This window comes from Diabrotica undecimpunctata, chromosome 2, assembly GCF_040954645.1.
Source record: "Diabrotica undecimpunctata isolate CICGRU chromosome 2, icDiaUnde3, whole genome shotgun sequence".
Taxonomy (NCBI): Eukaryota; Metazoa; Arthropoda; class Insecta; order Coleoptera; family Chrysomelidae; genus Diabrotica; species Diabrotica undecimpunctata.
The window spans coordinates 7330679-7355700 of NC_092804.1; the positions used below are offsets into that span (position 1 = coordinate 7330679).

General features: G+C 32.7%; 1 protein-coding gene across 1 annotated transcript in view; it reads right to left on the reverse strand.

Annotated features, from left to right (window-relative positions):
• Nucleotides 1-25022, reverse strand: part of LOC140433120 (uncharacterized) — a 247345-nt gene that overhangs the window by 153436 nt on the left and 68887 nt on the right. Inside the window, exons 8-10 of the mRNA XM_072521173.1 lie at nucleotides 19638-19709; nucleotides 18767-19459; nucleotides 13832-14045 (exon numbers count right to left, since the gene is read on the reverse strand). Coding sequence (XP_072377274.1) covers nucleotides 13832-14045; nucleotides 18767-19459; nucleotides 19638-19709 — 979 coding nt within the window. The remainder of the gene's footprint in view (nucleotides 1-13831; nucleotides 14046-18766; nucleotides 19460-19637; nucleotides 19710-25022) is intronic.

Below are 25022 nucleotides of genomic sequence, written 5' to 3' on the forward strand. Positions count from 1 at the left end.
TCAGTAGACAATAAAAAATATTATTTGTAAGAAAATACTTTAATTACAAGGTCGAAATGGTAAATGGCGGTTTTCATTTACGTAGAAAACGTTTTTTAAACAAATTACTGTTACCAAATTAAACTGTAAATAGCAAGTTCGGAGATTTATAGGTATTTAGTTTTGGTGTATTCTTAAAATTAAACAAAATAACATTTTAAGGAAATGTTCAATTTTCTCATTAGCGACTTAATTTGTTAATATCTCTATCATTAATTATATTCTAATTACGTTTAAAGTTTTTTGCTCAAAACATGTGTTATGTACCAAAATATTAGAAAAAAAAGTAAACAATTGTGTTAGAAATGTTATTTGGTATAAAAATTAGATTATATATATACACTAATTAATTTTTTGTCTGTTTCTACGTATTTGTAGATTTTTTAAGTTTTATTTTCCTATTTTATTGGTCCATTGTTTTTATCTTTGTTGGTAATGACCTGTTGATTATAGGATTGAGTTAATTATTATTTCGTCAGTTGGTTCATACTTTTCTAGTTGCAGTTTTTTGTTTCGTGTGATTTAAATAGTTTAAAAATAATAAATCACCAGCTCTACAGGAATGGTGGCGATGCCCTACTATAGACACTGCATAAGCTTTTGCTTCTTATTTGGCATAATGAGACCATGCCTTGTGAATGGTCTCAAGGCGTGATATGCCGTTTCATAAAAAAGGTGACCAGCTCCAGTGTGACAACTATAGAGGTATAACCCTGTTATTAACAACTGCTTACAAAATACTAGCAAATATTCTCTACGAAAGGCTACAAGTTTACACAGTGGGCATAGTTGGTAAATATCAAGCTGGATTCACTCCAGAAAAATCAACAATTGACCAGATTCATTCAATAAGACAGATTCTCGAGAAAACATTAGAATTCAATATTGAAACCCATCACCTATTCGTCGACTTCAAGGACGCATACGACAGTGTCAAGAGAACACTGCTGTACCAATCAATGCATGAGTTTGGTATACCAGAGAAACTTATCCGACTAACGAGAATGACAATGTCTAACTTAGAAGCCATTGTTAGAATACAGGGAGAGAATTCTAGATCCTTTGAGATAAAGGATGGACTCAGACAAGGGGATGCTCTGGCTTGCCTCCTATTTAATATTGCCTTAGAAAAGGCAGTCCGAGATACACAAATTAGGGAGAGCGGTACTATTTACAATAGATCGATACAAGTCTTAGCATATGCTGATGACATTGACATAATAGGGCGTAGCAAGCAAGATGTTGAGCAATATCTCCTAGAATTGGAAACAGCGGCGAAACAGATCGGTCTAGTCATCAACGAAGACAAAACCAAGTACATGTTGGTTACAAAGGATCCGATAGCAAATGAGAAACGAGAAACAGTCTTTGGAAGTCATACCTTTGGACGTGTTGACATCTTCACATACCTTGGGTCGCTATTGACATCTTCACATACCTTGGGTCGCTATTGACTGCTACCAATAAAACAAGCGAAGAAATCAAAAGACGAATAAATCTTACAAATAGGGCATACTATGGACTCCAAAAGCATGTCCACTCAAGAAACATTTAAATAAGAACTAAAATTATTATATACGAAACACTGCTAAGGCCGGTCCTCACATATGGAGCAGAAACATGGACTTTAACGCAGAAATATGAAAGACTTTAATATTTGAGCGTAAAATACAAGGGCAGTGGCGCAGAAGATATAATTTTGACTTGTATCAGCTCTTTGATGAGCCAGATGTCATAACGATCATTCAAACACAGCGACTTAGATGGGCTAGACATATAATACGAATGCCAGAAAATACGATTGCTAAAAAGCTAACCACAGGAACACCTGTAGGAAGAAGAAGCAAAGGCCGACCGCGAATTAGGTGGTTAGATGGAGTTGAAACCGACTTACGGATATTAAAAATCAGAAGATGGCAACATGTTGCCAGAAACCGAACAGGATGGCGACGAATCTTAGAGCAGGCCAAGATCCACAGAGGATTGTCGAGCCAAAGATGATGATGATTTAGATAGTTTGCCACATAATTATCTCTAGTGAGGGCCGTTAGAAAGATCACACAGTCTACCCCTCGTAATACAGCATCCCTTAGGATCCGACATGAGTATTACTGTTGATTGTAAAGTATATTTTAGGAATTTGCGACTGTTTTGAATTGTCGCTAGACACTCAATAGCCAATGGTTCACTTTTCTATATAGTATAAAAAGTACGAAAATAAATTACTCTAATAGTAAATAATGAAAACATGAAACAAGTCATTTTTAAATTGAATTAAAAAACTCCTTTTAGAATATTTTTTTCTAATATTTATCATTATCGTTAATTAGTAAGTTATTTACATTAAATCCTTTTAAAATAATACTGCAAATTTTACGCGGAAATGTTCTATGCTCTCTGGAAAGATGGTAGAACCTAATAAATGCTTTAGAAGAAGACATGGCATATAAATTAACAAAGAAGTCACTAAAGATTATCGTTCCATACAAATTAGACGTGAACCAGCAGCGAGAATCGACGGAGTTCTTCTTCAACACCAAGCAGAAACCAACTGGCTTGAAGGTCTCCTCTGCGGTGAATTCACAGAAGAAGAAATAAAGACCGCTGATCAACAAATCAAGATGGGGAAAGCCCCCGGCCCCAATAGACTGCCACCGGAGGCACTGAAGATAACAACAAGAGAGAAAACAGGTTTGATTAGAAGAATATATAACGATTTACTGCGGAAGCAAGAGTTTCCAAGGGAACTAAAGGAAGCAAATCTGATTTTGCTCCTAAAGCCTGATTCAGCATCCTCTTAGCATAGGCCAATATACCTTTTGGACGGGCTTGGCAAGTTCTATGAGAATCTTGCCAAGAAGAGGCTGGAATGCGTGTTGGGAGATAAGAGAGCTCTGTCCAACCAACAATATGGATTCAGAAAAGGTCGATCAGCAGTCGACGCCGAGATCTGGATAAGAGACACGGTGAAAACAAGTAAAAAGACATAGTTGTTGTTGTAGACATCTTGTTTTATTGGACATTAAAAACGCCTTCAATTCAGCGAACTGGGGTCTCATCGTAGACAAGATTTTTGAACTTGGGAACTCGGAAAATGTGTCCAATGTAATAAAGGACTACCTATCGCAAAGAACCGTATGCATATCGAAGAAAAATAAAATGGAAAATTAAGTTCAAGATAGTTGAAATAACAGCGGGGTCGTTCCTTCCTGCCTATCACTCTGCACAAAGATGGGTTACCTTACAAACCAAGTCCGGTGCAGACGTGGGTGGGGTGGCGCGACTGGGATGCTATGACAACTACGGAGCGCAGACGGAGAGCGACAGATGGGAGTTATGAGCAAAGCTGACGGGTCAGATGGTAATGCTCGCTAAGAGTCTTAGCGGTCTCAGGTCCGTTTGTTTGAGAAAAGGGGGTGAGTTTGGTTGGTAGGCGATCAGCTAAGGTTAGGCGGAGTCGACCGAATCCAACACACCTGGGACACCTTCCCAGGGGACTTTTGAAGATTCTCACCTTTCAAAAAAAAGCTCTAACAATGGAATTTAAATTTTTTGTCGATAGGACACTCTGATCAAAACTTATCGAATTTTTACAGACGAGTTGATAACAATTTTATTTAAAATTGATTTCGCACGCGTTACTGATATTTAAAATCGCCGGTCACATTTTTGTTCAAAATTATGTCAGCTACATTTTTTATTTAAAAATTTTTTTTTATTGCTTACAGATTCTTGGTAAATTTTCCTCCCCTCATACGAGGGGGGTTTTAGGGGGAAGCTAGGGTTTTAGATTTTGACTACTGCACAAACATTCATTGCATTTATCACTTAAAAGATATAGATTTGCATCGAAGAAGAGCCAATTATAAGAACGGAGTTCTCCAAGATTTTGGTTTACCTGTTAAATATGTGATTTATTTTATATAATAACAATGTTACATAATGTAAAATAGCTAAATCATATTTACTGTATCATCGAATTATTAGTTCGTAAGTATTTTCATTTTCTAACTTCCCATTTGTCTTTCCTATCAGTATTTTATTGTAATTATTCCATGTATTCTGTGTCATTGCTACCGAGTATGTCTCACATACAGAACATTATTAAGTTAATAAATTAAATATCTTATAGAAATGTAATGTACTAAAAAACATTTATTAAAACTGAATGGAAAACAATTATCTTAAACCTGATTTATAATCTTCGCATATCAAAACTTTGCCCTTAACAAAACAGCGTTTTTTGCAATGACCTTAAGTTGACCAGAGAATTTTAAGCAGACGTGGTACATCCTTGATGTATTTAAGGAAAAACCCAAGGCGAGTATGAAAACTTGTTTAAATAATTTGTTAAAGTACGTATTATATATAGGTAAATATATATATATATATATATATATATATATATATATATATATATATATATATATATATATATATATATATAAATATATATATTGTCATACTTTTTCTTTCCCAACCAAAGAAAAATAAATAAAAATATCCATCGGAATAAAATTTTAAGATATCATTATAAACAAAAATGTATATATTAATTTAAGATAAGATTTAGTGTAGATAAGAATAGAAATTTGTTTGGCAAACGACCTTTTTCCGTTTCAAACAAAATTATCAAAAAACCTTTGTTTAGAATTAGAAGACATTTTACCTGTAAGTTAATCTTTTCATTGTTTGTATAGTCGAGTATTAAATGACCATATTCTAATCTTTTGAAATATGTATAAATGATGTATTGAAAAAACCAATTTTAAAGTAAGCTATTTAGTTTTCCCTGAAACCGAAATTAGGCTTTTCCAAAATCATGGTAAACACAATTTGAGCTTTTTGATTGGACGGTCGTTTTTAAATGGGAATTTGGGAGTCGATCATGAGACAGGAGAAGTTAGTCATATTTTGGTAATCGAAAGGAAACAGTCCTTTTGTCTCAAGATACGGTGTGGTTCGTGAGTTTGGATACCGGCGTAACGAAAATAAGTGAATAGTTTGAAGAAGGAGATAACAAGTACATTAAAAGAGGTCCTTGTATCTACCGTGGGCATTTTATGAAGTATATATGAAAGTATTCTTACGGCATCAAGTTGACAAAAGGAGGTCCTGGTGTCATAAATAAGTAGCTGAGTTTGGAGAAGTGAATCAGGTGTTTTTTGTGTAGTCTGCAGGAGGTTTGCAGAGACGTTAAGAAAGAGTCGAGGTGCCAAAAAGGAGAGATCACATCGTTGAGGAGACTGGACTTTTTTGGGGTATTTTCCAACATACAACTCAAGAAGAAAATAAGCTGTAAGTGTTTGTACAATTGAATTTTATATCTGTGAAGGATCGTTTCGACCATGGTCATTAGCATTCAAATTTAAGAACTGAGGTTTTGTTAGGCTAATCAAAAGTTTAAAGTTTTGTTGTGTCTTGTTTCAAGTAAAGAAAAATTTAAGTAAAATTGGTTTTTCACGTAATATAAATGTATGTAGCTTTATAATCTTATTATTATAAAAATTTGATTTATTTTCTTGTATGCTGATTGATAAGAGAACAACAGAATTTAATAATTGTTTTATTCGTTCATATAAAATAAAGAAACGTAAATCTTTGTAATATAATATATTTGTATTCTGATCCTTTCTTCTCTACCCCGATAAAAGACAACTAGAAAATCTTTTGAATCCATCGAACACAGGTAATATAAGGATTATTTTACTTTTGATAACAAATAAATTATATTTCTTTTTTATTGGCTCAATAAACTAAGATTAAAGTCAAAACAAACAATCATAACAATATATATATATATATATATATATATATATATATATATATATATATATATATATATATATATATATATATATATATATATATATATATATATATATATATATATATATTGTTATGATATGTAAAATCGAGAAAATTATTGGGTTGATTAAAATATTTCAAAGTTCAAAAACATTAAAATATTTCAGATAAGTAGGATAATAAACAACAAACATTTCGAAGAAGGAAAGTTATTAAATTCTTGGATTTCCTGTACTAAACAAAATATAAGCTATACATAAATTATTTCTTTGTTATACTTGAGTGACCCGCATAAGTTTAAGTGAAAGCCAAAGACCATTGAACGGGGTTTTTTCAAAATACATTAATGCAGTGATTAAAGACAATAGAAGGGATTATAGAAAGAGGTTTTTGTTAGTTTTTAAGAATTATAGAAAAATATTATTTGTAAATAAGTTTTAGGAAATTTATAAGTATAGGTAAAAATTTGTTTGTTATCGAAATGAAAAAATGGGGGAATTGTGACGAGTTTTGATTGGCGGAGATTGAAAAAGGTGGGATAAGTATGTAGGAAAAAGTTTAGCGAGATTGAGGAGAGAGAAAAGATATGGTCAGTTGGTTTTCCAAATCTGTAAAAGGAACAGTGATTGTTCTCTGGCGGTTCCTGAAATGTAGCAAGCAGTAGTGTTGAATGTTAGTGAGTTTTTGTGGAGTTAGTGTATCTGACAGAAGCTGAAGCAGCAAAATATTGTAAGTCATATTTCTCTACTTATATTCCAAGAGTCACTGTTCAGGCCAACGAGAGATTCAGTTTATCGTAAAGAGAAGATATTCCAAGAGTCATTTTTCACTCGGGCCAACGAGAGATTCAGTTTATCGAGAGGAGAAAGGCTATCATAATTTGAATGATTTGTGCTTTTGAAGGAGATCATTAAGGACGATATACTTGCAACAATTTGTGTAAGATTGCTGATTACATAGGGAGCGGTTGAGAGGAGATAATATAGTCTACAAGGAACAAGGATTTGGACCACTCATCATCAGAGAGAGATATTTTGTTTTCTGCAGTTTTTTCTTTTATTGATAACACAATTTTTACACTTAATTTAGAAAGGATATAAATATTTTGATTAGGAGAGTTAGAATAGTTCGGAATTTTGAGATTTCAATTAATATTGTTTGTACCATTAATTTTGATTGTTCACGTACGTAGAACAAAATTTTTGAGAATCATTATATGAGATTTGTTTATTGAAAACTTTTGAGTGTGAATTATTTCATTATTTTTATTTCAATATATAGTGTTAGATCATATGTGTTTTTTATTATTCCGGTATTCTCTGGACCTTACCTTTCACATGTAATAGCATAGATATTGAAGCACGAATTTAACCCTGAGATAAAAGAATTAAAAATTGTGATAGATTCATAATCATATCATTTAAATAATTTTAATTAATCAAAAAAATTAATTAGCTAATTATTGCTTGGCGCACCAAGACTTTAAATATCACAATAACTGGCTTCCAAAACGTGGGGCTTGAAAATATCGCAGCTTTACATTTGAAGGAAGGGAAAGAGATCTGGAATAAGTACAGGTGATCCAGAGATAAAAACATATAACATTGAGGGAATTTGAATTTGAAAGTATTTTGACAATTTTTCCAGGGAATATAAATTTGATTTATTGATTGATCGTAGTTAGTGGATATTTACTGCTATTGAATTATTTGATTTTATTTTCTTTACCAATCGTACATTTGATATTTATTTTGAATTATTTGAATTTTACTGATTGCATATTCGATATTTGTCGTGAAAATTTAATACATTTGGGGAGAAATATTGTCGTGTTCTGAAACATATAGAGTGTTGTAAAATTTCACATTTGGCGGGGACAAAAACAATAACAAAAAGTAACAACATGTCTGTCACAAGGAGACAAAGTAAAATGCAGGAAAGGAAGGAGGATAACAGAGAAGATGAAACAATTTTGGAAGAAGTATCGGATAATGAAGGAAATGTGACAATAGTTGAGGAGAGAAAAGAACTATCAGGAATAGATAAAATATTACAACTAATGCAACTCCAGTCACAAAAAATGGATAAAAATCAACTGGAAACAAAACACATAATGGATGAAACAAAACAAACAATGGAAGAAAACCAACGGGAAACAAAACAAACAATGAGCAATATAGAGCAGCGTCTGGAAAACTATGAACAGGAAATTAAAGGATGTGTTGAGGGGATAAAGAAAGAACTGATACAACAAATAGAAGAGATTAATGAAATTAAAAATAATATGAAAGAACAAGAAATGAGAATTAAAGATAATTTGGAGGGATTAGAAATAAAATTTGAAAATGCGCTACAAGAAGACAGGAAGGAAGTAGAAAGAAGATTAAAGCAAAATGAAAAACAAATGGCAGAAATTGAACTAAGAGGGGTAGAGAGAAAAGAAGTTATCATCCATGGAACAAGCGAGGCGAAAATACAATTTGGCGGGGATATTCGGAAAACACACCCAGTACCGTTTGTCAAAAATTTGAAAACCAAATTACAACATATTAGATATTTTGACGATTGCAAAGAAACAATTAGAAACCATTTGAAAGAAGGAGCAGCGTTATGGTATGAAAGCAAGGAAGATGAGTTTGAAAATTGGACAGATTTTGAAAATAAATTTCTCAACTATTTCTGGGGGAAAAATAAACAGAGAGAAATCAACCAAGAGCTACAGAATGGAAAATATCACGAAAAAATGGGAATATCTGAAGAAAGATATGCTTTGCAGATATATAACAATTCAAAATATCTAGAATACAAATATTCTACCGAACAGCTGGTAGAAATGATCAGCAGACATTTTGAGGAAACGTTGGAAGATCACGTGATTTTGAGAAACTATCAAGATATTGATAGTTTGTGCCAATTCCTTCAATTAAAAGAAGCGAAAAAAAAAGAAATGAGAAATAGAAGACAACATGACCAATATAATGGAGCGGAAAGAAGGTATTCATCAAATTATGACCAGAGAAACCGACATCCCAGATCAACAAACGAATATAGGCCGAGAAGTTACAATAATTACAATAGACAACAAAATTACGATAACAGGAATGACACACAACAGAGAACATATGAAAATCACAACAGGAATAGAGATGCACAAAATCCTCCGAATAGGAATACTAACGAACAAAGGGACGATAGAAATAACCAGAGCTTCCAACAACAAAATAGAAGGGAGATGAATCATGTAGCAATAGGAAACGACAGACAAATTTCTAATTCTAATCTAATATTTTTAGATGCATTTATAAAACATAAAGCGATTAAAATTGTGATTGATTCTGGATCGGAGATATCGCTAATCAATAAAAAACTAGTAAAAGAATTAAATTTGGACAGATTTGTGTATAAGATTCCTAGGGTTGATTTAGTGGGTGCAAACAATAAAAATTTGACGACAGTAAACGAAGGCTTGGGAGTACAGATAAGAGTGGGAAACAAATTCCATATTATGAAATGTGTGGTGATTGAAGATTTAAATCATGATATGATAGCGGGAATTGATGAATTGAGGAAAAAAGATATCACCATAAATTTTTCGGAAAATAAACTGGAAATCAGAGCAGAACCAGACAACACAGGAGAAGAAAAGCAAACAGATAGGAAAACAAATTCTGGAAGGATCAATGCACAGGAAAAACGTAAAGAAATCGATATGACTGTAGAGGATAAACCGAAAGTACAAGAACAAGATCTAACAGAAAAGAAAAAGAGAAGGAAGAAAAAGAAGAAGAGTTCGAAAAGAAAGCAGGAAAATAAGATGGAGACCAGAGAAAAACAGGAAATAGAAGGTACAGAAGAATTGTTGGCAACCGACGATAAAACAGAATGGAAGCAGGAAGAAAAAGAAGGTATCATCAGAGAAATGAAAGGAATAGAAACATGGTGCTCGGAATACCAAAGGGAATTAGAGGATAAAAAGAAAACAGAAGAAAAAATGGCACTGATGGACGAGAATCCAGAATTTTGTGAAGAAGTATTATGGACAGTGAACACATGTGAACAAAAGGTGGATGAAAGAAAAATAAATTGTGGAAAAAACATGGAGAAGGAAATAGAGAAGATTTTAGGAAACCATGGAGATTTTGTTAATAAAGTAAATCAAGTGGTTAAAAATTATGAACTTTCTTTTAAGGGAAAATACTTGGAAAAATTTAAAACGAAAATATATCCAATCCCGTATAAAGACAGGCAATATACGGGGTATTTTAACATTCACGACATCTATCAATATCATGAATAGATTTTAATAACATAGTGAAATAATTTGATCCTGGAAAACTTTTGTCATTTTAAAGTTTAACAAAGAGTTTTCGGCAGATCAAATGGCGGGGATTTGTTATGATATGTAAAATCGAGAAAATTATTGGGTTGATTAAAATATTTCAAAGTTTAAAAACATTAAAATATTTCAGATAAGTAGGATAATAAACAACAAACATTTCGAAGAAGGAAAGTTATTAAATTCTTGGATTTCCTGTACTAAACAAAATATAAGCTATACATAAATTATTTCTTTGTTATACTTGAGTGACCCGCATAAGTTTAAGTGAAAGCCAAAGACCATTGAACGGGGTTTTTTCAAAATACATTAATGCAGTGATTAAAGACAATAGAAGGGATTATAGAAAGAGGTTTTTGTTAGTTTTTAAGAATTATAGAAAAATATTATTTGTAAATAAGTTTTAGGAAATTTATAAGTATAGGTAAAAATTTGTTTGTTATCGAAATGAAAAAATGGGGGAATTGTGACGAGTTTTGATTGGCGGAGATTGAAAAAGGTGGGATAAGTATGTAGGAAAAAGTTTAGCGAGATTGAGGAGAGAGAAAAGATATGGTCAGTTGGTTTTCCAAATCTGTAAAAGGAACAGTGATTGTTCTCTGGCGGTTCCTGAAATGTAGCAAGCAGTAGTGTTGAATGTTAGTGAGTTTTTGTGGAGTTAGTGTATCTGACAGAAGCTGAAGCAGCAAAATATTGTAAGTCATATTTCTCTACTTATATTCCAAGAGTCACTGTTCAGGCCAACGAGAGATTCAGTTTATCGTAAAGAGAAGATATTCCAAGAGTCATTTTTCACTCGGGCCAACGAGAGATTCAGTTTATCGAGAGGAGAAAGGCTATCATAATTTGAATGATTTGTGCTTTTGAAGGAGATCATTAAGGACGATATACTTGCAACAATTTGTGTAAGATTGCTGATTACATAGGGAGCGGTTGAGAGGAGATAATATAGTCTACAAGGAACAAGGATTTGGACCACTCATCATCACAGAGAGATATTTTGTTTTCTGCAGTTTTTTCTTTTATTGATAACACAATTTTTACACTTAATTTAGAAAGGATATAAATATTTTGATTAGGAGAGTTAGAATAGTTCGGAATTTTGAGATTTCAATTAATATTGTTTGTACCATTAATTTTGATTGTTCACGTACGTAGAACAAAATTTTTGAGAATCATTATATGAGATTTGTTTATTGAAAACTTTTGAGTGTGAATTATTTCATTATTTTTATTTCAATATATAGTGTTAGATCATATGTGTTTTTTATTATTCCGGTATTCTCTGGACCTTACCTTTCACATGTAATAGCATAGATATTGAAGCACGAATTTAACCCTGAGATAAAAGAATTAAAAATTGACAAGACTTTAAATATCACAATAATATATATATATATATATATATATATATATATATATATATATATATATATATATATATATATGTATAATTTAAAGTGATTATGGAAATGCATAGTAGTACAATTTTATGTCAATAGATCACCATGGTCATTATCAGATTGTCCAAAACAAAAAATTGTTAATATAAATATATTATTGTGCTAATGTGCCCAAAGAAATTGGACTTGGCAAACACCAAATGGCTTAAACGAAAACAGCACATCTAACAAAAAAGACGCTGTTCAAGATGTCACTGTGATAAATCAGTTTTTCGACCAAACTATTATACTTAGAAATGGTCTAGGACTAGAGAGGCAAACATTTTGAATACAAGTTCTCTTACAAAAGAATTTCGATAAGAACTTTTGTTTGTTTCATTGACTTCAACCGTGTACAACATTCGGTTGTCTACAAAGATAAGGATTTGTTTATTAACACATTTATTACAATCAAGTAGCTGTTATCCAAATTAAAGATAGTTGTACTGAAAAACTTCCCATTAAACGAAGAGTACGACAAGGTTGTTTTTATTGCACAGTCTTTTAAATCTATACTCTTCAAATTTTCGTGAGGCTTTGGATGACAGACAAAAGGACAGACAGGAAAGACAGTAAAAGGAAAGACAGATAGAAGGTAATAGGGTTAGGTGGAGAAATAATTAACAATATCAGATACTCTAATGATACAGACATACTTGAAAAAAATATACAAGAACTCCAAACATTACTTAATGTAGTCAGTTGAACTGACTGTTTAACTGTTAAAGAGACCTTAAATTTAATATTTTAAAGACAAAGTGGATGGCAATTGGAGAAATAAATATAGATCAAGGTCTGATTTGTCTTAATGGAGAAAAGGTAGAATGTGAAAAGCATTTCAAATAACTTGGAAGAAATAAATGTACATTGTGACACCTATGAACAGATAATAACTACGATCGAAATGTCGCGTAAGGCTTGTATGACTTGGAAACCAGTTTTATGTAACAGAAACCTGTCATAGACGTGGACATAAAGAACCACAATGCTAAACAAATTGGAAGCATTCGAATTGTATTGCTATCGACGGATCCTAAAAAATCTTGTGTTTCGCGTGTTTCAAATAAAGATGTCATTAAATTGATAAATTTAGATCGATGGCTAATAAACGTTATCTTCTTCTTACGGTGCCTATCTGTTCCGGATGTTGGTGATCAATATAGCCATCCCAACTTTACTTGCAGCTATTCGGAATAGTATGGTTATAGACGTATTGAAGACCTACTTCCTTAGGCTTTGAAGCCATGATATTCTTCTCCATGGTCCTCTCTTTCCAAATACTTTGACCTGAAGAATGAGTTGCAATAAGCCATATCTGTGTTTATTTCTCATAATATGGCCAAAATGTTCCAATTTACGCTCTTTGATTGTGTTAGTAATCTCACATTCCTTGCCCATTCTACTAGGACCTCAATATTAGTCACATGATCCACCCATGAAATTCGTAAGATGTGCCTGTAACACCACATCTCGAAGGCCTCGAGCTTTCCTAAAGAAGCTTCAGAGAGCGTACATGCCTCTTCTCCGTATAATAATGAACTGAAAAGATACTTCATCATTACGAACGCTTATTTTGCTTTCCCTATGCGTTGTTTTATTTCACTAGAGTGATCCAATGGACTTTGTATATTAGTACCAAGGTATGTGTAGCTGTTTACCCTGTCAATTGGCTGTTGGTTTACCAAAATATGTGTATTTAATATTTCACGTTTACGAACTATCATGTAATTTGTTTTGTTCGTATTGAGATCCAGCCCATATTCTCGACTTTTAACTGATATGAGCGACATTATTGCTTGTAAACCGTCTAGGCTATCTGCAAAAACTACTGCGTCGTCAGCATATCTAATATTGTTTAGACGCATTCCGTAAACTAAGACCCCTTCCTGTAGTTGTCCCAGTTCTTGCTCGAAGATACGTTCCGAGTACATGTTAAATAGCACTGGAGACAGAATGCATCCTTGTCTCACTCTTCTATCTATGTAGATTGTCTCTGTCAACTGGTTATCCACTTTAATGTTTCTGCATTTAATTTTATTGATATAGTTACAAAGGTCGACTTTACCCAGCTTTGGGGAATATTTCCAGTTATATATATTTTGTTAAATAAGGTCGTTATCCATTTTATTCCTTGTTTGTCCAGAGTTTGTTGTTTGTATGAGTTTCAGGAATTCTGTATAAAATTTGTCAGGCCCAACAGCTTTACCCTCTTTAGTTTTTCTAATAGCTGCCGTGACTTCTTCCATGGTAATCGAAGGTCCTGTTTGGTATCCAATGTCTTCAATGACAATCTGCCTTTCATCTGTAAATGTTACTTCCACATATTTCTTCCAAGTGTCTATTCTCTCTTCCATATTTAGTAGTGGATTTTCTTGGTTGTCTATCAAACATCCAACTCTTCTAGGCTTGTATACCTTTAACTTTTTTGTGCATATTGAATGAATCGAATAAACATCATAAAAATGAGAAAAACAGAATACTTCGGTCACATAATTAGAAAATCTAAATTCAAACTACCTCACCTTATAACTAGGAAAGGTATAGGGAAAGAGATGGATTGATCGAATGAATTATTATTGCTGCGTAATATTAGGTGATTGGGCATAGAGAGGGGTGAGGTGGGGATAAAGAAAGGTTTCAGAAAATTGTTAACGTGATGACTGTTGATCATGGTGAACGTCTGAATACATACACAGCACCTAAAGAAGAATACAGTATTGCCTACTGGCTAGGAAATTTTTTCCTGTTGATATTTTCGCGGCTGTTGTAATAGTTTATTGCTCTCGTCAGTTGAACACTTAAAATCTATACTGCGTACTAGTAAACCTTAAATAAATAAACACTTAACGTTCATTGACATTCATAATACGACGCTGAGCATTATAAACTATTATGAACACTGTACTATCAATAATTTTCAAGTTGAGTATAACAATAAAGCTTATTCTACCCTAGTTTCACTAAATAAAATTCGGTGGACATTGAATTCGAGCAGGTAAAACATTCTATTATGTTTTATTTTTATTTTTAACTAACTTCTTTTAGATCTTGTTTTATAAATAGGTTTATTATTGTTTTATGACATATTGCTACGCAGAAAAACCCAACCACTGAAATCCAAGTTGAATAACTTTCAGGTAAAAAACTAAAACAATTTTCCCTTTCGATGGAAGCTGAAGATTATAAAAACATGCGTCACTGGATGTTTTAAAAACAAGTCTAGAGAATATATCAAATACAAAGATCGTCGTTAAGGATAACGTCGGCAATATATTATAGAAAAAGTTATCCTTTGATAAAGAACGAAATGTTTTATAAGTAACAAATTAATGTAGATCGATTAGTTAAGTTGGGAATTTAGGAAAATTTGGTAAAAATTTCCTTATTAAATATGAAGAAGCGGTGAAAAGAAAAGTGATGTAGGTCACTTTTTTGTATATAAGTAAAGTTACGTAGGTAAAGTTTGTTTCACGAAAAATGGTTGAGTGCTTAATGGTTACCCGAGTTGATCCTATTGTGTATAGAAGAGTCTCTCAATAAACTACCGAAGTACACAGGGTCGCACTTCAGAAAGTTTGATATTTAATATATTTCATTGGTAGCTGTGTAATACACGATTATAAAAATTTATTAAACTATTTCATATGGTATTTTCAGGTTGTTCAAGTGAATATACTTGATAATTGAACAATTTTTAACATGAAGAAAGTAATTGTTTTGTTCTACGTGAATAATTGTAGTATATGGATCTAAATTCAGAAAGGTACTTTCCTTAACACTTTTTACAGGCTTAGGACTGTTAGCAAAAAACTGGCGTGTTTAAAAGTTTTTGCTCTTGTACTCTAATATAAAAAAAATAGATGAATGGAAAAAAAATAGAGAAAAATATATACAAATTAATATTTACAATAAAAATACTCAAAATAACCAAAATATATTTATGAATTCCTAAATACCTAATTCTGTTTCGCTGTCGCTATCCTCTTCAAGATTGATAACAATTGGTTTAATTATGTGATTCAAAGTAACATATATATTTTCTACGTTCATTACATGGCGTACTGAATTTTTCCAACTTTCTGGGGAGATATCATCAACACATTTCCTTATTAATTCGACTACACTACCACTTAAAGTCGGAGAAACATTTTGTGACCTAACATTGGACTTTAGTTGGTGCCACATATGCTCTATGGGATTAAATAAACAATAGTAGGGCGGAAGCCGTAACACTGTATGTCCCATGTCCTCGGCCAATACGTCACAAACATATACTTTTTTAATAGAAAATGATTTTAACACTTCTAACAGTTCATTTTTTAAATAACTTTCTTTAAAATATATATCGTTTTCTAACAGGTAGTTTTGTATTTCAATTTTCGTGTTATTTGCACTTGAAGACTTATGTAATTGACGACTGTGGTAACTTGCATTGTCCATTACTATCACACTATTTTGAGGAAGGTTAGGTATAAGACAATTCTTAAACCATTGCTCAAAAAGCTCTGCTGTTGTATCCTCATGGTAGTCCACGCAGTAGTCTTTAATATTCTTTGCAGAAAGCCATAAGGCATTTGGGACCCAACCATTTTCTGATCCTGCATGTAAAATTGTTATTCTTTTCCCTTTGTTTGATGGAGCTTTTGTTCGACAGCTGTTGGAAGAATCGGACCATCCTTTGGATGGTGTTTCATGAGTGTCAAACCATGTCTCGTCCAGATAAATTATTGGTCGATCTTCTGTACGGTACTTTCTTATGAAAGTTATATATTCGGTACGCCACTTTTGTAAACGATGGGACTCCATAAGCACTTGCCTTTTGTCAATTGTACGATATCTGAAGCCCATTTTAGACAAAATTCTCCAAAGACTAATGCGGCTACAGTTTATTTGTGTACCATCATTAGTAAGCCGTTGTTTTAAAGCATCTAATGTATGTATCCGTTGCTCTTTGTACATTGTGTAAATTTTTCGTCTTATTAAGTCCTTATCACTTTCGTCAATACATTTGGTAGAACCGGCATCCTTACGCTTCCTTCTTGACTTAATGGGATTTGATGTAATTTTTTTCAGTGTGGTTAGAGGTATTTTCGTTAAATCAGATATTTCACTGGCAGCAGTATTAGCAGTAAGTCCTCTTGTAAGTAAATAACTATATATTGTTTTTACGATTTCTCTAGCGTCAGCAGATAAATGCTTATCCTTTGCTGGAACACTGGAAGAAGCACCATTAATGTTTTTCCACGGATGCCACATAATGCTGTTTTATAGGTATAAATAGGTATAACACTGGTAACACTTGTAACACTTTCAACTAAATGAAACAAAATGTATATTTAAAAATTTCTCATCGGTTTTATATATTTTTACAAATTATACACAATAGAGGAAACCTGTATAATTATTCCAGGAAATACTTAACGATCAACAAATTTATTGTGGTCATTAAAAGATCAACCATAGATAGTGAAACTCACTGTTAAATAGTTTACAACTTTATGAAATAAAATGTGTTCTAATCGTTTTTATATTACCAGGAATTTATTATACAAACAAGATAACGACACTCCACAGTAGCTTCAATTTTACCTGAATACTTACCTGCTCAACTAATGTTGACTAAGCTGGGGTATTTGCGGTCGGGTTTTATTGCAATCATTAAGCACTCAACCATTTTTCGTGAAATAAACTATACATACAGTTTAATCCATGGTTCTTTACCAGTGAGTCACTAATACATAAAAGAACACCTCGAGCAATTGAGAGGTGTGGTGACTGTGGATGCAAAAAAATCGAAAAACGAAATAATTTTATTATGTTCTTTTGTCATCTCTTATATTTTTTTTATTTTCGTAAGTCTTAGTAAAATAATGTTTTACTTTTATTTAAGATAGTTCTTGACTATTATTATGTTATGTTCTAATTTTAAATTAATTGCAATTTGTTTAGTAAAAAAGAGAATGAATCAAACTATTACAAAAATTGTGGACTATTTTTTGTGATACGTAAATAAACATTTTAAATAAACAAAAAATGTCAATAATAATAAATATTGTTAAAAAAATTCATAAATAGGGGAACGACGGGTAGTTACGAACACTTGTTTATATATAATAATTGTTATATATGGAAAATAATTGTTTATTTGAAATATAAAAATGTTGAAAACTCGGAAACCACTACAGAGTGGCTAACAGTAATACAGCTATTAATTTTTGTTATTGGATAATCAAAAATAAAAATTTTAATAATAAAAAAACTCAATTAAAAATTTTCACGAAATGTTCGCTGTTACCCGAAATGTCGGGTAATAATAAACATGAGAAGGGTAATGGCGAACAGTATTACCTATTAACAAAAATCACATTTATAGTTGTCCGGTGTGTCCGAGCCGCTGCATAATTTATGCACCCATCCACCACATATAATGCAACGGAACCAAAGTTCGCTTTTCCCGAACTCACTACAAATTAAACAAGATTCCTTCATTACAATCGTCGGTATTAATATCGTCATTGTCATCAGATTCATCATCTTTATATGATGTCGAATCTTCCTCTTCGCTTAAAGATTGTAGTACCTTCCTCTTTGCAGTTTTATTTTCCTTTTTTAAAAATTTTTGTTTTTCAATTTCTTTTTCCATTTTTTGTTTCCTTCTAAGCTCCTTTTGTTCGAGTTCTAATGTCAAAGGCGTTGAGGTTAATATTTCGGATCTTTGTTTTTTTCTTCCACCCTTCTTCGGAACAGATATCTTTTGTTTTTCTTTCGGTAAAGGCAAGATATCGCTGAATGAAACATTTTCGGTATTTTCACATATCTGGTTTTCTTTGGAAGGGCCTGGTTGGGGTTCCAGTAAATCTTCTTGAATAGTTTGTGAAAGACCTTCTTGGCTATTATTTTGTTGAGTTTGATTATCGTTTGAACTGTAAAAGTCTTCTTCATTAAATGTATTTCGGTTGAATGGAAAAATTCCGGTCTTCTCAAAACCGTTTGCAGCTTTGTCTATGCTTGCAACTCTAGTATACGCCTTTGAGAATCAAGTGCTTATATGGCACATTTCAATTTTCTCGTAGGGTTGAGATTTTAAAAACGAATCACATTCAACGGCATATGCTCGCTTCAATGATGAGAAAAAGCTAACGTCTAGTGGTTGCAGACGATGCGAGGTATGTGGAGGTATTGACAGCATAATGATACCATTTTCTTTGCAAAAATTATAAATTGCACTAGAGCAATGACTGGAGTGATTGTCCAGCACCAGTAAAATGTGATCATCTCTTGTAGGTTTATTGGTTTTCGCAAAATGTTGAATCCAAAACAGAAACACTTCTTCGTTCATCCAACCGCTTTTTGAATAGGAGTACAAAGAACCTGGAGGCCCATCCTTTTCTAAAGCAGGATTTCTTCTCAGTCTTGGATAAATGAATAGTGGAGGTGTAAAAGATCCGCTGGCACTCATACAACAGCATACCGTCACGTTCTTGCCTCTTTCTCCACTTGTAACGGCTCCAACTTGTTTTTGGCCTCTAGGTCCAATGATCCGATTAGGCCTATATACGTTTGTAATGCCAGTCTCATCGACATTAAATATTCGAGTAGGTGGAAACTTGTATTCATCGTACAGCTTACCCAAATTGTCATAAAACCTTGAGACTTGATCCTTATTGAAACCTTGAATGCGATTAAGACTTGTTGCTTCAGGTTTACGGAAACTTAACTCAGGATGCCTTGACATGAATCCATATAACCAGTCTTTACCTGCTTCTTGTTTTTCTCTGTTGAAACTATGTTTTAAGTTTAATTTCTCTGCATAGGCGAAGGCCTCTTTTCGGAACTGAATTGGGGTTAATCCATAAAATATTTTAGATAACGTTAGTAAATGACGACTCATTTCTTCTTCCTGTTCATTTGAAAAGAGAGTGTTTGCACCCAGCCTGCCTTTGTAAAAGCCTCTAGAGACCTCTAAATTGGCGTGCAGCTTCCGTTAGGCCATAACGTCTTTCTTCAATTGCCTTTAGAGCAGCTTTCATTTGATCATCAGTCCATGAAAATTTGTTGGTACTTCGTTTCCGTTTAAAAGACATCTGAAAAAGATACAAATTGTTAAATTATTGTTAAATTAGCAAAAGTAAAGCAAAAATGTAAAGAATCTAAGCCACATTATTAAAAGAGTAAACGCGAACACTTGGCGGGTAATCACGAACATCTGTTCGTGATTACCCGATTTGGAAATGAATATGAAGAAACGAAACAATCATAATATAAATGTATTTAACTTCTCCGTAATAGGACAATTTTATAGGTTAAATAATAGTAAGTTAACTAACTCTAACAATTTAAATGAAACCATCAAGTGTTTAGGTACATACCTTATTTTCTGAATTGCTAAAATTGTAGTGCAAGCACCAAAAACAAATAAATCGCTGTACAAAATTCCACAAATACGGGACAACTGTGTATCTATGCCACCACGTGCAGACCAGTAGGAAGCACGAAATGAAGTTTACAACGGAATTATACAGATGACGTACGCATGTATTCTGTGATGTTCGTAATCACCCGCTGTTCGCTATTACCCGTCGTTCCCCTAATAAATTATTTTATTAAAATTTAAACAAACTGCATCCAGAGGACTATTTTTATGACCGGTGCGACCACGGATTCACAAAATTAAACTGCGTCTACTAAAAGGGTAAATCTTACTATTTATTACTCTGCAAAAATACTAATTAAAATTACCAATATTCAAAAACTGGACTAAGTATAAATTGTGTATCCACAGCCCTACGAGTGTTATTATTGGACTCAACGTATCATCCTCTTACCACTAACCAATTAATGTATTAGCTTGTAATATAACTACATGTCATAAACCCGCCCAATTTGTCTCCCAAACAAATCGTATATCGATAATAAAAATATCTACATACCTTCTTTTCTATTTTGGGTGTTATCGTGATGTTTTTTGTGACCTGTATTCTATACGAGTTTTTATGTAGTCTTCACATTAATTAGGCCAGTATTTGAATTTATTTTATAGAAAAATCGAGTAGAATAGAATAGATTAGAAATATGCTTTATTTCTAAAACTTAAAAAAATAACAATAACAATATAAATTTACCAATATTACATAAATCGTCAGTATCATAAAATAAAAGATAATAAAATATACAATCCATTCCAAAATTTAACTAAATTGCAAATTGCGTAATAAAACCTTACTACCTAATAAGTTTAAGTTGCTGCATGTGATACGTAAATATACATTATCTAAAAATACTTTGGTTGCTTGTACCTAAACTTCCTAAACGTACTGTAAGGTATGGAGATGGTAGTATAATATTTTTGCCAAATATAATATAGATTTCTTTACTAACTCAGTGGACGGGATGGGTAAATACACGTCAAAGGTTGAATTTCTCGTGAAGTAGTCATGATTAGGTCTTGGTGGAAATACATGTAGGTATTTACGAATTAAGCAAACTGTTTCTGAAGCTAAATTATAATAAAAATATAGCTTCTGCAGTGAGGCCAAAAAGATATCGTATTGCTCTTTTTGGAATTTAAAAATAACATCAGATTAAGCAGCTGTACTATACCCCAAAAAGGAAGACCGTATCGAAGATGAGACTTAAACAAAGTAAAATATAATATTTTGGAAGATGCTAAATTGATTTTCTTAGAAACAGATCTTATTGTATACCCAGTCGAGGCTAGTTTCTTACTAAACAATTCGATATGAAGGGACTATTTAAGGTTGCTCTCTATAAAATTACCAAGAAATTTTACAGAATCAACGTTACTGATCTGGCTGTTATGAAGCAAGGGTTGAAGAGCTCCTTTATAGGATAATGCTACTGTCTTATCCACGTTAAAAGAGAGTAACTTAGAGTCGGATCAGGTTTTTTTTTAAGTAGATGAGAAGTTATATTTGCATGAAGAGTTGCAATATTGGAGTTCCTCCAGGTAATACTGGTATCATCAGCAAAAAAAAATTTCCATCGATTTTTAAGTCAGTGATGTCATTTATAAAGATAAGGAAAAGTAGTGGACCCAATACTGAACTTTGTGGTACTTCACATACAATGCTTTTGTGACTAGAATCAGTATTATTTGCTCTAGTTAGTTGTTTCCTATTTCTCAAGTAAGATTGTAACCAATTCAAAGAAATACTTCGAATTCCGTAGAAATTTAGTTTTTTATCAAAATTTCATGATTTACACAAGCAAAAGCTTTGGCATAGTCACAAAAAACAGTGCCAGTGTAAAGATTATTGTCTAGTGCTTGATAGATCTCATGTACTACAGAAAACATAGTATCACTGATACATTTATTAGATAAAAAGCCGAACTGACTTTGTGATAAAATGTTGTTTTCAACGAGAAAGGACATTCGAGCTTTTATAAGTATCTTAATAATTTTGGATAGGACCGGTAGTAGGGAAATAGGTTTATAGTTGACATTCGATTTTTCATCACCCTTATGAAGAGGATAGAGTATAAAGTGGGTAGATGCGCTTAAAAGAAGGAGATTACAAATTGCTTGCATTCAGGAGACTAGTTTAAAAGGACAAATAACGAAAGAACTAGGTGAAGTAACTAAACAAATTGTGGTATACAGGAAAAATTAACATTTAAAACTACTGATGCTTAGATGAAAAATAATCTGGTAACTGGGCTTTGGAACTAGAAATGAAGCTGGGTGTGGTATGCTGGAATTAGCAACAATATTCTTCTTCTTCTTTAAGTTCCATCTTCTATCGAAGGTTGGAAATCATCATGGCTATGCGGACTCTGTTGACTGCCGCTCTAAAAAGTTCTGCACTACTGCATTCAAACCATTCCCTTAAGTTCTTAAGCCAGGATATTCTTCGTCTTCCCACATTTCGCTTTCCTCGGATTTCGCCTTGCATAATAAGTTGTAATAATGCTGCGTATTTTTACCCTCTCATCACATGTCCTAAGTTCTCAAGTTTTCGTCTTTTGATAGTTAATATTATTATTAACACCATTAGATATGACCAATAGAAATAGGATTCTTTTAAAAGAGAGAAATTTTACTCATTTACCAAAGTAGACAAAATCACTCTCAAGTAGATTTATTTATGACAAGAAAAGAATATATGATTGATTGTAAGGACAAAAAGGATATCTTTAGTGAGAAGAAAGCCAAAAAAATCAAGTGGTGAATGTAAAAAGATAAGACCAAAGGTCCACTGAGTAAAAAAATAGTAGAAACAATGTGTTGGGTTATAAAAGAAAGTCCTAGTACAATATGGAGGAAGATTCCCAATATCATTAGAGATACTGCTATGGAAAAATTTCAGGAAATAAGTTTGGGAATAAACAGACTTGGTGGTGGTTAAATTAAGTTCAAGAACAAATTAGGAGAAAAAATTTTATAAGCAGTAGCTAGAAAATAGGGCCCTTGAAGGTAAGTCAATCAGACGATTGAGCCTGCAGTTACTTTCAACTAACCTTATAGAAGAAATAAATATACAGTCCACGAGTTATCGAAGAAGCAAAGGTACAGGAAGTGAAGCTATTTCTGATTCCAGGCACAAGCAGCCTGTCCGATTTTATACATAAAGCAATTAGACTAGATGATATTCATGAAGAAGTGTGGATAGCATTAGGAGATACTGCAATAAGTTAAACAACAAGTTTATTTCATAGAATTATGGATTAATGTCAAATGAATGGAGAAGCAGTATATTAGTACCTCATTTAGAACAGAAGCCGTAGAAGCTTTATTGAATATTGTGGAAAGTATTTTGGTCAACGGAAAAAGCATTATTAATATTAGATATGCGGACGATACGGTCATATTTGCAAGTGACATGAAAGATCTACAGGACGTAATACAACATGTATACAATGTATGTGAAAGGTAAGGACTGCAAATGAATCTCAAGAAAACGAAATCAATGATATTCTAAAAAAAAACACAAAATGTAGATAACTTGATCATCAATAATACAACGATCGAAAGAGTAACAACATATAAATATTTAGGAACGTGGCTAACCGAAGATGGAGACCACACAAAAAAAATCAGATCTAGAATAGAACTGGCAAGAAACACGTTCATAAAATTGAAGAACTTACTTTGCAACCGTAACCTTAATCTAGAGATCTGCACAAGAATGTTACGTTGTTACGTTTTTTCTACTTTACTATACGGCATGGAAGCGTGGACAATAAAACAGTCTAAACTCAAAAAATTTAACCCCTTTGAGATGTGGTGCTACAGGAGAATCCACAGAATATCGTGGACTGAAAAGGTAACTAATATAGAGGTTTTACAAAGAATGAAGAAAGAATGTGAAGTCATAAAAACTGTTAAAACTAGAAAGATTCAATATCTGGGTCATATAATGAGGGGTGAGAAGTACGTATTACTTAGGTTAATTATGCAAGGGAAGATACAAGGGAAGAGAAACCCAGTACGACGCAAAATATCCTGGCTAAGAAATTTGAGAGAGTGGTTCGGTTGCAGCTCATTAGAATTATTCAGAAGCGTGGCCAATAACATTAAAATAGCGGTGATGATTTCCAACCTCCAATAGAAGAAGGAACCTGAAGAAGAAGAAGTACCTCATTACAAAATAAGGGAAATATATAAGAATGCAAAATCTACTTGTTATTGAAAATATGGGAAAGAGTAATTCATAAACGGATTAGTGAAAAAACTAAAATATCCGATAATCAGTTTGGCTTTATGCAATTCAGATTAACAGCAGATGCAATTTTCATTATAATATAAAGTCAGTCGATGAAAAATACAGAAATAAAGAATTAAACGGTTATATCGTATTCATTGATCTTGAGAAAGCATATGATAGATTTCATCGAGAGATTCTGTAGTGTACGCGCAGTAAAAAAACAATTTCCGGCGAATATGTAAAGATTATGAGAGACACGTTTAAGGGAATAACAACTAGTATTGGGACAGGTGTGGGAGACACTGATAAATTTATTGTAAAAGTAGGATTGCAATAAGGCTCAGTACTTAGTCCTTACTTATTCGTATTCGTGTTGGATCAGATGATAACAGAAGGCTTAGATGGATGGAAGGAGTTACAAAAAAGGATAAAATTACAAATGAGTATATTGGAGGAAGGTGAGGGTGGTACCGATTGATGCCAAATTGAGAAAGCATAAGTTGAGATGGTTTGGGTATATACAACTTTGAGACTTTAATCACTCAATACGAAGAATTGCTGATATGCGAATTCCTGGGAGGAGTAGGAGAGGAATACCTGTGGTAAGACACTTAATCAAGACAAGTCCGTAAAGGGGATTGATATTGATATGACCCAAGATAGAAAATGGAGAAATATAATTAGGGGAGTCAGTCTAACAAAGATGAAGGAAAAGAAAATGATGATGATATG